At 31.5% G+C, this 13,775-nt stretch overlaps 2 protein-coding genes across 9 annotated transcripts in view; both read right to left on the reverse strand.

Moving 5' to 3' along the window:
• The window catches only part of DIP2 (disco-interacting protein 2), a 218,131-nt gene that overhangs the window by 20,448 nt on the left and 183,908 nt on the right, over positions 1–13,775 (reverse strand). For 3 of the 8 annotated variants that reach the window (XM_085941309.1, XM_085941293.1, XM_085941312.1), the window contains exon 3: positions 8,199–8,306. The exons of the other annotated variants lie outside the window; for them this stretch is intronic. In XM_085941309.1, the coding sequence (XP_085797435.1) occupies positions 8,199–8,306 (108 nt within the window). The remainder of the gene's footprint in view (positions 1–8,198; positions 8,307–13,775) is intronic. 8 annotated transcript variants of the gene reach the window in all.
• Ptp61F (Protein tyrosine phosphatase 61F) overlaps positions 1–13,775 on the reverse strand; it is a 231,520-nt gene that overhangs the window by 12,870 nt on the left and 204,875 nt on the right. The window lies entirely within an intron of this gene.

Below are 13,775 nucleotides of genomic sequence, written 5' to 3' on the forward strand. Positions count from 1 at the left end.
TTTGATTTAATAAACAAAAATCGATTGCCAATAGTAGCTTGATTTAGAAGAGAGCTGATGAGCAGGTATTAAAAGGCCAATAGTTAAAATTTGTCGTAATTAGTATGTCACCTCGTAGCATAGAGGATAATGCGCGAAAGGGGCGTAAACCCAAGAGATGCAGGTTCGATCCTGCCGGGTGGCTTACTTTTTTCAAAGAGATTTTTTCTATTGGTTATAATATATTTTCTCAGAAGTGTTTTTCAAAATTATGTATGTTCAAAAATATTTATCTTTTGAAAACAACTAATTTTTATTCAATTTATGATAAATAAGTTATATAAAGCTCGCTTCTTTAGACGAAGTTCATACCATTATGGTCGTACGTACGCTCTTCATACTATTTTATTTAGATAAAAGCATCCCTGTCTGACGGCCCTTTGAATTCTGACACCAGGGTGAAGTACACCCCACAATAATATAACGCATCCCTTTCACGCTCGCAATTAAAAAAATACATACGATAATAAATACAACTTTAAACAAAGACAATCTTAATTTATGTAAATTAAAAATTACAAGAATTAGAAATAATACGCTATCATATTTTATTATGTGAGTTTAGTCATTGATAAGAACGCGTGATTAGTTTTGATTTAATTTTGTTTAAAAAATCACCACATGATTTAAATACAATAAATAATTTATTATGTGTACTATAAATTTATTTGTGACCGCACCCGTATTTGCATCGTGGTGAAAAAAGGCCTCTCTATTGATTTTTAGTCAGTTCATTTAATGCGTCCTATACACGCGAATGCAGGCAGATTCATCATTTCACTTGAAAAGCATTGACGACAGCAAAAAATGGCACGTCGAAATAAATTTATATTATTTTTCACAATAGCTATCTTAGTGTAAGGCGAATCCATTTCGCATTCATTGGAATGTCATTTCAAACAACGGCTCAGCACTGCTAACAATTTAAATAGACCTTTAAAAAAGCTTCATCAAACAAGGCTACAATACTAATTAATTAATACGTTTAAATTAATTGATTAATAATCGAGATACAATTTACTTGATAAGATAAAATAAAAACAAAAGTATTTCAACAGTAGGTAGGTACAATATTAAATTCCACAAATCAGTTATTAGTCGATGGATTATTCCATTGCCATAGATCCAACACCAGATAGCCTTAAGGGGGGACATGCTCGTCGAAGGTCAAAATTCAGTTTTTATTGTATTTTCAAACCATGATCCTGGACACTCCTTAAACGTTGTAGATAATCTATTTACATAATTTTGAAGCCTTATTATCCTTTATAGTTATTTTAAACATTTTACGACTGCATAAAGTATTTTTGTTACATAAAATAGTATTCTTTTAAACCTCTCGCTCTAATGTTTTAGAATATGGTCATATTTAGGTACATAACTGTGCAGTGGTGTTAAGATTTTTTACATTTATTAATTTTTAAACGCATTTATAAAACCATTAGTATAATTTATTACGAGATAATTTTTGTAAAATATTCACGATTAAAAATTATATTGATAATCTCTGTGATCCCAAATTTGACAAGAATTAGGCATTTTATTATTCAAAAAATCGGCAAGATTAACACATTTGAAGATGATTCTAAAGATACTAATTATAAGCTATGTTTTTGACCATTCAAGTGTGATAAACATCTTATGAATAATGATTGCTTTATAATAATTATTGACCTAAGAATAAGGTAGTGTTTTTTTGAAATACGCCATTTCTTTTGTCATTCCCCAGTGGTTAAGCTACAACATACGGCCGTAGCCATAAATTGACAAACTATAATTAAAGTAGGGAGTAAAATTATGTTAACGCGCGTGTTTGAACATATACCTAACCGATTTAAAAAAAAAAAAAAATTTAAACGGTACATGTTCAAACACGCGCGTCAATATCATTTTACTTTCTACTTCAATTATAGTTTGTCAATTTATGGCTACGGCTGTATGTTGTAGCTTAACCACTGGGGAATGACAAAAGAAATGGCGTATTTCAAAAAAACACTACCTTATTCTTAGGTCAATAATTATTATAAAGCAATCATTATTCATAAGATGTTTATCACACTTGAATGGTCGAAGTTGAAGGGCCGTTAATGGAGATATTATGAATAGTGTAAATAAAATAAAACACAATAAATATGTAGTATTTACTTCAGATATTTTATAATAATCACCTCCAGTTTCGTCCGCTTAAATATTATGAAATTGCTAACTGATTCTCAGTTCAACTCAAGTCAACTCAGTTGACAAAGACACAGAAGTAGACGAAACCGGTCCTGATTATTATTAAAGGTACAATGGAATATGTACTACATACTGTGTTTAATTTTAGTCGATACAATGTCATTCCTTCAAGAATATTACAGTAAAAACTATTAAGAAAAAAATATTAGGTACCAATATCGACTGAGGATTAAATTAAAATTCTAAAAGATGAGAATTTTGCACTATTTCATAGAAATGGGTTTCGAATTTCAGCATCGTCAGGATCTATGCATACATGGAGCCTAAATATGCCGAAATACAACACCGGGTAGCTAAATCCGATTCCTTTGGAGAAGTTACCAAACTCTCATTAAATTATATATTTTTTAATACTATACAGTTGTTAAGAAATTTGACCCAAACCCAATAAATTAATAAGTAAGTATATCTGTTTGTATATGAAGTATTCCACGGCCATCTCTAGTATACAGGCCATGTACAAAATTACGCGCCAAAATTGATTCGAAACTGTCAAAATAATCTGATTGAATAAAATATTAAAACCAGATTATTTGTATTATAATTAATTGATATGACATAAAGCACAAATTAAGACTATCGTAAAAAGCACTATAATAATAAACTGTTGTTTAAAATATAAAGTAAAAAATGCCTCATCTTATTTTACAGAAGAAACAATGAAAATTTTGTGGAACTTTATCATAAAATATGTTTTAACACACATAGTATGTACGAAAAACATAATAATAATATGGAAAAGTAATGGTTTGATACAAATCTGGAAGTATATAAATATGTATGTGAATTAATGTACTTACTACTCATATTTTTACTGAAATATATATGTAAATATGTATTAAAGAAAACCCTGGAATTCCTACATCTATAGATAAAATAGGAGATAGTGCGCTTTTTCTTATTTTATTATTGATATGTCATGGCCCTGTTTTCCATTTCAAACAGGTTTTTTTAAAAAGATAACTGCCATTTCAAGTATGCAAACAAACAAGACATTATTCATAAAAAAAATGTTGAGTAGGTAGGTAGGTATATGAATTTATGAAAATATAATCAAATATATTCATCGTTAAAAGATGTGTATGCAGTAGGTACATAGGTGTGGTGAAAGGTAGGTATCAAATTTATGAATTCTTATTACAGATAGGACAACGTTAATAACTTTTAGTATTATAAAGGCACTGTCAAAAAAGAGAAAGTTGCGAATGTGCGCATTAAATATGTCATTACACAGATAGGCAAAACTAATGAATTATTATTGCAAGTAATGCATAATATAATTGATTATTATTATTATCACAAGAAGTTACATCTAGTAAATATTAATTTCGGTTATATACGTTTATCCTGGATACAGGATACACATTTTGAAAATAGCCGACATACTGGATTATTTGTTAGTTTAGGTTAGGTTAGGTTATCCTAACAAATAATCAAGTAAGTATATCGACTATTTTCAAAATGTGTTTGCCGCTATATCCAGGATAACCGACTTGCATCTTAATTTCTAAGTAGATTACATATAAGAAAAAAGAGTATGTACAGTTCGGTTATGAGGAATACAGCAGAAAACACATTTTGAAAATAGCCGATATACTGGATTATTTGTTAGTTTGAGTTAGTTTAGGTTAGGTTAACCTAACAAATAATCTAGTATATCGGATCGGGTATTTTCAAAATGTGTTTTCCGCTGTATTCCTCATAACCGAACTGTACCGAAAAAAGTATCATTTTATTTTAATCAAACAATCGAGTTTTGAATTGAAACAAAAATGATAGAAGATAATAATAATTATTAATAGTGGTAACATTGCGGGAGAATTTTGGTAATAGCGTTTCGAGTGATGGTCAGTTTATACAACAAACTACCTACAGCTACTATTTACAATCTACAGAATCCATCTAAATAGGAACTGCTTAATGTCTCAGAATGTGACGGAAGCAATTTTTTTTTTGCTGAGAATCGAAAGTCGAACTGTCAAAGTGAAAAGCGTTCAAAATAATTACTGTCAAGCACCGCTTATGACATCTTATTCTAGAAAATGAATTATTTATCGGTAAGGTTTCTAATGAAAAAATATGCGTTAAACGAGCCATTTTTTATGAACGATACAACGAAAATTAGTAATATGAATTTTCTATTTTAATAAATACTTCATAATATGATTTCAATAAAGGCATCACCCAGGGCTCGAAATGGACCGGAACGCACCGGAGCGCCGTTCCGGTTCATACAATCCTCAAAATTATCGCTCCGTCTCGTGTAAATATTAATTTTACCGTCTGAGCGAGATATGTCATATAATAAAAAAATCTAACATAATCATTTTTTTTAAATACATATATATGTTTAGAATTAGATAAGTAACAGTGCTAATATTTTCGTAAAATTATCGAGCGCTCCGGTTCGTAAAATTCTCCATTTCGAGCGCTAGATCGCTATATTATTATAACTGTTAAACATAATATGTATTACGTTATGGATAATATAATAATATTCACTCTTGTGTTATTAGTTAGGTACTTATTAGGTGTCTATAGAAAACTCATCGCTCGAAGATCTAACTCCCTTAACAACATGCGCAAAATGAACAATGATAACGCAGTGTTTAAGTTACACTATCTTGAAAAGTAGATCGACCGTAATATTGTGCATCCAATAATTAGATTGTGAATGTTACAAAAAATATGTTTTTTTAAGAACATTCTGTACAGTGGCCAATGTTTGGAGTACCGGACCGCCCCCAAATTTTGAATAGAATATCTACATTATTATTGTCACTTCATTGTTGCATGTGTACCGAATTTAAAGTCTGTCGGTGAAAACGAAAAGGCTTTATGAGCCGGACAGAAAGAAGTTGAAAGTTTTAGTATATTTTTTTTTATATTATGGAGTAGACACCTATTGGCCAGAATAGCTACACAAGTTTATATATATATATAAAGAAAAAAATAGCTACCACGATACAAGATAAATAAGATAGATGAAGGATTCAAAATTATTTGACGGGGTATAGATTTTTTCACTCAGAGAAAAAGAAATAGGTAAGAAGGTATATTAATTTTACCTTTTGTTAGTAGGTATGCCTAAAAGGTGTATAGTAAACGACAATACTGACATCTATACTTAAATAAATTTAACTACATATTTTATGATAAAAATAAATTACAAAAAATACATCTTACAATAATGATCAGGACAGGTTTCGTCCATTTATGATTTATGACATTGCCAAAAGCTGTTGATAAAGATAGGGTTTTTAAAAAGTAGACACCTACCAACGTTAACTCAATTGTAACGACAAATTGAGTCAAGAATTTTCATTTTATGAGGGCAGTAGGTAGGTACAATATAAAAATATTATGTAACAATGATATCGTCTATAACCAGCATATTATCGCAACTAACTCACCATAAGTGGTCGTCAATAATTAATAACATCACCCCCCCCCCCCATTTGTTAAAAAACATTGATAATGACCGTTCAGTATAATAATGTTCTCGCGGAATATTATTAAACAGTGTAAAAAAAATAGTTTGCTGGTTTTGCGACATAACTTTTTCGAACCCCTCCCAATATTCCCGTCGTCGCAAATCATCACATTATTTATATAATATATTATTATCAGACTCCCTTAGGGCGTGACGTCATATATGGACGACCCCTAATAGTATCGTTGTTGTACGTAATGTCGGTTTACAAAAAAAAGTACCTGCTACCTGCCATGGAAATTTTAGTGGCGTCCCCAAAGCTAAACTTCATTAACTAATGCATACTGGTTTATTATATATTTATATTATTTTGTGTGAACCAATGACATTATTAATGGACAACGCACTCAATACAGTAGCTAGCAAGTAAATTCGCACATAGCGACATTCGCACATGCATATGTACACGTCACGCAATTTCCATTATGCGATATCACGCATCGGGAATTTATAGCAACATCACCTTTATTGTAATGGCGTTAGAACAGTGTTTCTAGTGTCAATGTTCATTTGAGCGAACCCGCTCGAACCGAACCATTCTGCAGAACCGACAAAAAGCATCGGGAATTTATAGCAAAATCACCTTTATTGTAATGGCGTTAGAACAGATTATGCCATTCGGCAGCCCCGACAAAAAAGTGAGTGTCATTTTTTTCCAGATGCTTCGTCCATATTAATGTCATTGGTGTGAACTAATAAATTTTATGGTACTACTTACTGAGCTGATAATATATAGTAATATTATATTATACCTATACCTATATTACCAATTTCCATATTACTCAAACTTATTTCAGAAATATTACATTATTTCGAGGACTTAGTGTCAAACAACACTATCTACAAAAGTGCAACTTAAAAGGAGAGCCAAAAATCGTTATTTTAGATTCTTGTAACTTAACAAGGGAAATGTTTATTTAAAACCTAATGTTAATATTTTATAATTTATTGTGTATTGTACATTTATCTTGCTTATGATGATGTTAAAATTTATAGGGATAGTTTTTAAAAAATATGAAAACAAGGGTAACTTATGTCATTAGCGTTAAACTTTACTGACGATTTAATAAGAAATTAGAAAAGATTGACATAACGTTGTTTGACTATCATTTCGCCGTAAATGTAAAATAACGTTATCTAAAAAAAAAAAAAAACACTTTTTTGTAGATAACGTTGTCTGACTTTAAGCACTCGATTTACAAATAAGTTTTCAATGTTTTCACTCAGTCAGTAACCTACTGGCTTTAATGTTAATTTTCCTAAATAGTCTGAAATATTATATTGTATGCAGGTATTATTAATCGGTCCGGTTCAAATTATTACAAAAAACAGCGAAAATAAAAAATAGTTAACATATTAATGTCATTGGTGTGAACTAATAAATTGTATGGTGCTACTAACGTGAGCTGATAATAATATATAGTAATATTATATTACTTATATTATACCTATACGTTGGATGCCTGGCGATATTTCTGACGATGTTGGACGCAAAATATACCTACACGTTATCACACAATCAATAAAAATGACCAAGAGAACCAAAGTCCATGAAGAAATACGAGGATATTAGGTAAAGATGCTACAATGGTTATAGCGACACTGCACGGTCACAGAAAAATAGCAAAACTGAATCAGCGCGACAGAATTGAAATCAAAAATTGCCATAGTCATGGCTTTTTTAATTAGTTGAGTTGCAGTAATGTGCGAGGCAGTGAATTGGCGGCAGAATGGCCAGGTTCAAATTCATATATTTTTAATGGAAAACAAATGGCTAATAAACGTTCCTCCATTTAAAAAAAGCCTGTTAAAATGTATTTTTTTTTCTTGCAATGCTCAACAATTTTATTATTGAAAATTTGACTCGTAATTCCGTTAAAAATAGGAGATCAATAATGTTTTTTAGTTTATTATAAAGCAACATACACATCAGAAATCATACCCATTAGAGAAGAAAAAAAGAAAACAAAGGTAAGTGGTACTCAAATCTCACACCTTTCCAATGAGTCACCAGCTCTTGTCCTTTGAGCTATCGGTCTGCCTCAGTTACCCGGACAGTGAACATTAATTAGGTTTGTTTTCTGTTTGTAGATATTTCAAAATTATGTATTTTCAATAATACGAATTTAATATTCTTCAATCTTGTGTATGTCCACATACTTGTATTCAGTAATAAATAATAAAAAAGTGGAATGGGATTCCATAAATAAAAATTGCTATATACAAGTCACGAATGGACGATCATCGACGTCATTTTCGCGCCAAAATTCAATTTTGCATTTTTTGCGACGCTTACTACCTATGTACCTACCGAACAGTAATTATTGTAAGCATACATACAGATCGTGGGCTAATGAGTGATGTTTGACGGCTTACAGCTGAATTACGATGGTCGATGACTGATTGCGGCTATGCATGGTGGACTTACCGGAGTGGTATCTGCTCTCGTTTCGGGTAAGCCGCCTATTCCCGCGGTAGCGCTGGGTGGACCCACTACTCCCCCCGCCTGACGTGGCGACCACGTTGCGCGCAGAGCCTACGCCAACCCCGTGCAAAAAGACAAAACACATACCAATGATAGACACAGCGGCTGACCACGACCGAACGTGCGACAGTGAGTTGCAGAGATTATTAATATCACAACACGACAAACGTCACTACACTGTACGGTGACATTTAAATCTGCACTAAACACACACATATATACATGCTATGTGTATACATCGTATTTTTCACAAGACAAATACAACTGTACAGTAAAAAAAAAAAGTAAATCTGCCTTCACTAGGTTTATTATAAAATTTGAAAACGTTGTGTTGGAAAAATTACAACTGAAAGGGGAAAGGAAAATAGGCAATATTCAATAGTGTTTTATATTGTAGGTACAGCAAACAAAATATTGATCCAAATGCATGGCTTTCACGATTCAAAATAAATTAAAACTGTCAAATTACCTATAATCGATAACCGAAGAAAAAGATATAACGATAACCCTAAATTAATATTGTTAATTATTGGTAGGAAACCACCACATGGAATAAAACATATTGTACTGTCTTAATCCACAAAGGTAACTTAATAAAACGATCGGGGCTTAGTTTGTTGTGCCACGTTTCCACATGTCGATTTTTGTTGATCAACTGTCAAATGTTGTTGCTGCAGACCAGTTTAAATTGAATCGATAATAGTAATCAACTTTAAGAATTGAATGATGACTCACAATTGAATCAATGAAAGTAGAAAGAGTCTCAATGTACACATTGCCCAACTTGGTTGAAATGTGGTTCTCGTACGTTAGACCAAGAAACATCGGTTCGGAGAACAATTAATATTATGTTCTGATACATTTTTGTTTTCCGACGCACATGGAAACACTGTTAATATACAGACGCTGAAGGCAGAACTATTCTAACTCACATTTGAAATATTTTGCAGAAGAGTTTTTGGAAACAGCCTACTTCAGTTATTTATTATTTATGTGGACAGGTGTATGCGCCATTTTTTTAAATCAATAATCCTACTAAAATATGATGCATCCATTTATCCATAAAGATAATAAATAATTTCAGTAAGTTGTTTAAAAAAACTCTCTCCTCAAAAATTTCAAATGTAAGTTAGAATAGTTCTGCATTCAACTGACGGGATGTTTTAGGTCTGGACCAGGTTTTAGTTTAACTTTCATTCAACAGACAGTTGATCAACAAAAATCGAGCTGTGAGAATGCCGCATTAGAGAGTGGACATGTCTACATGTACGGTAAATGAAGCCGATCGCGACCATTAATAAATTATGAGAAATAAGTACCATATTAATTAAACAACTTTTTTTTTTGTCTTTGAGTTAAGCACTTATTTCGCGGCTTATTTTAAGAAACTAGAATGGTTTAAACGTTTATGACATTTTAAACTTAAATAAAATGTAAAATCAGTAAAAAAAATAAATAAGATGGTCTTTTCCAACAATTAACAATAAATGAAACTAATAAAATATTTAACTCATTTTTAGTTTAGTTTTAAAGCTACTACATAACAAAGCAAATGTTTTTAATTAAATGAATCGTAGTCTATTCACCAGTTATGATTTTGGTATATCTCTACACACGTGAATGTAATAAAGTAATTGAAACATTCTATTGAATTGATAGAAAACCACCGAATTTATGTGCAATCGATAATAATTTTTAATCGATAATACTCACTGCCAAAGTTTCAATGGGTCCCCTAAAAAGTAATGTTTTATGAATTTTAAACCTCCCCCCTCTAAAGCAGTTGAATACAGTAAAAACAATAAATATTTATTACATTTCTATAAATAAACTCGTCCGATTAAATGTCAGATTTAAATGTCAGTGTACAGCATGAGATAGTTACAGAAAAAAATGTGGGTAAGTGATTTTGTTCACAATGTCTGCCGTTATAAAAAAAATCGCAGTCAGTTAACCGAATAACTGATAACATTATCGTCTGTGGTAGAATATTGTCTACATATTACTAAAGAAACAAGAATTATTTAACTACAATTATATGTGTATTCCGCAAATTATCATAATTATTACCAATTTCCATATTACTCTAACTTATTTCAGAAATATTACACTATTTACAAATAAGCTCTCAATGTTTTCACTCAGTAATCAGTAATTAATAGTAACCTACTGGCTTGCATGTTAATTTTCCTAAATAGTCTGAAATATTATATTGTATGCAGGTATTAATCTATCCGGTTAAAATTATTACAAAAAACAGCGAAAATAAAAAAAATAGTTTGTTTAAAGTCACTGCAAACATAATTATTTAATTCAAGATTCAATACTCCAACACAAATTTACTATTAGTATATTATAATAGGTATAAACTCGTTTCTCAAATATTGTGACGAAACCTTAAAAAAAACAGCCGATTAAGTATGTCGAATTACAAATTTTGTTCAGTGAAGGGCTGTCTCGCTATGATATTATTGTGTCCTACAATACATTGAACATATTACTATTATGAGTGTTACCCCACACAATATCATGAGCATGACAGTACGCAAAATGTACAACAGCCCACGAATGTCTCGCTTCATCATTATGCGTTGGGCTCATTCAGTCCTAGTTCGGTCAGTCCTCAGAAATTATGATATACGATATGTCCATTAATTAATATTAGATACATCAACAAATAGGCCCATTATATAATATGATCCAACTTACAATTTCACCATAATTCTAGAGCGAATCAGCACTCCATTAAACGGATTTCGTAATACAGAAAAACCTAACTACTGTTTATATTTCGGAACTCCGTGAAAATGTTATGTATTTTTGTAATTTCGTTAATAAACCGTGGGCAGATCGGAACATTCCTCACCTATCCCGATTTGCTATAAATGTATATAATAATATACAGTCGTATACTTTAATATGCCAGGTGTGGGTGAAATTTAGTTCATTCACACGGCAGAAATCTCGATTAAGTATATTAAAAGCGTACGCTAATTGGCACATTAAATATATATTCTGCGATAAGATAACTAAAAAAATATATATTTATGTTAATAATTTCCAATAAAAATATTCGATGGATGGAACATCAATAATTAATTAATGAAATATGTATTGGTATCTGTTAAAGTTAATTAACATATTCAAAGCACAGCATTCTTTATTATTATTATTATTATGTGCATTGATTTATGGAAATGAAGCATATTAAAAACAAATTTGTAAATAAAAATAAATAAATTATACTTAATCTATTTTTTGATACATGAAAGTGAGATCTAAATAAATGTTGTATACCTACTGAGAGCGTTCGAATTTTTATTCAATGAACGCCTTTACAATTTGTAAGATTTGTTGCCGATAGCGTGCTGAAATGATAGCAAAGTGCATTTTTTGTTGTTGATAATAGCGGAATACAGCGTAAGCGTTAAATTTTTATATAAAAAAAATCTTTTAAAATTGGCAGGCATTGTAGAACATTAAATAAACATATATTATATGGATAACAAGTAATATATTGTATGTACATGAACAAAATATACGTCACAATGAAAAAAACAAACTAAACAACACCGATAAATGCGTGAAGCCAAGCATAATATGATGTGCATGAACCAGCGGTCTTAAACACCAACCGTTGCGCTCCTACTGAAAGAAAAAAACTCGAGGTGGATGTCACTAAATACTTAGGAGGAAGACATGAATAAAATTAACAATTGGTGACACAGGTGCATCTCGACTTGCAGGAGGTGTGAAATATTATCTTCAACAATCTAGCGCAGGATAGGGGTGGTGGAAATAGCTTTGTAACGTAAGGAATAGTGTGGTTTGATGACATTTATTTACCAAGAGGTGTTTCAATGCAAGTGGAAATTGTAATTTACGAAATTTTTACTTAATTTATAAAATCGGTTTCTTATACAGGGTTATCCAGCTCGCGGCACGAATTTCACAGTCCTGTCATATATTTCAAGGTTATTTTTTCACATATCGTTAGTTGAAAGTCTAATATTTAACACAATGGATCGTTTTTCCATTGCGCAACACATAACATCGTAGAATCATACTACGAAAATGGGAAATCTTCGACGGTCGTACTGCGAAAATTAAGGTCAGAATTCGATAGAAATCATCGCCCAACTGAAGGCTGAATTGAAAGCAACCAGATGATGATTTTTCAAGGAAAATCATATTCAGCGATGAGGTTCACTTTCATCTAAAAGCATTACTGCCGTATTTGGGGCGAGAAAAACCCCACAAGTGATTCAAGAGATGCCGTTATAAGTCACTGTTTGGTGCGGTTTTTGAGCTGGTGGTGTCATCGGGCCGCTCTTCTTCGCAAATTATGAAAGAGCGAGCCTTATCATCAATGGCGTCCACCAAAAGCAAATGATAACTGACTTTTTATGGTCGGTATTGGTTGATTTCGTTATGGAAAACATGTGGTTCGAACAGGATTTGGCCACATGCCACACAGCTCATGAAACACTGACTAGATTGCATTTAAAAAATAGCTTCGTACCTACCAGAATTTGGATAATTCTTTACACGGTCATGTTATCTTTCATTAAAATAATCGAATCCTGTTAGATCAATTTCATTATAATTTCCTCAAAAAAAAAATTAAATAAATAAAGCTCCAATAAATAATAATCAATCAGATATTTATTGCAACTTACAGTTCACTCCGGGATCATTTTGTAAACACATTTTTCGTGTTGCAGAATAACGGTGATATTAATTTTAATGTAATAAATAATATGACATCATCTCGCAGTGCCTAATAGGAATAGGCAGGCAATTTGAATGACGTTTTATATTATTAGATACACAAAAAAACAAACTCAACAGCTAAGATTAGGTAAATAACAGCTGTTGTGTTTCTATGTAGTAATACCACGAAATAATTTTCCAGTGAATTTAAGCCATTAACAAGAATCGATAAAATGCTGAACCAATTGTGCGATCAACTTTTTTTACTGAACTCACGAAACGTTCTAAGTTCTGTGGTAATGGTCGTGTCCGGAAAAGTGTACGTAAGCAGTTCACCGTGAACTATTGTATCGGAAACAGATAGTCGAATAGCATTGGGATCAAATTCATGTCTAAATAAAACAATTAAAAATACATAATAAAAACCACTGGAATATACAGAAGAAAATAGGCAAGTAAATAAGAAATACAATCATATCGTATATATTATATATAATTCCGAATGATTTAAAAGTAGGTAGGTACCTACTCGTGAAATTCTCCGCGAACACCGTGTAATTTTTTTGATATCAATGTTATCTGACCATCTGTTTCCGTTACAACACCCCACGGTGAACTGTAATACGGTGAAATGCATACGTACAATTTACATGTAACCCGCTAATGGCACGCTTAAAATTACCGGTATTGTAATCGATCGAAATGTTTATCAAAATATTTTAGATAAAATGCATTTCGAAAGGTTTGTATGACAATTATTATTTGTGGGTAAATCACTCTACAGGGGGCACTGTTGGTACAGTAAAA

The sequence above is a fragment of the Rhyacophila brunnea genome, unplaced genomic scaffold (genome assembly GCF_057557595.1).
Source record: "Rhyacophila brunnea isolate RB1 unplaced genomic scaffold, BYU_Rbru_1.0 scaffold_1, whole genome shotgun sequence".
NCBI classification, from domain to species: Eukaryota; Metazoa; Arthropoda; class Insecta; order Trichoptera; family Rhyacophilidae; genus Rhyacophila; species Rhyacophila brunnea.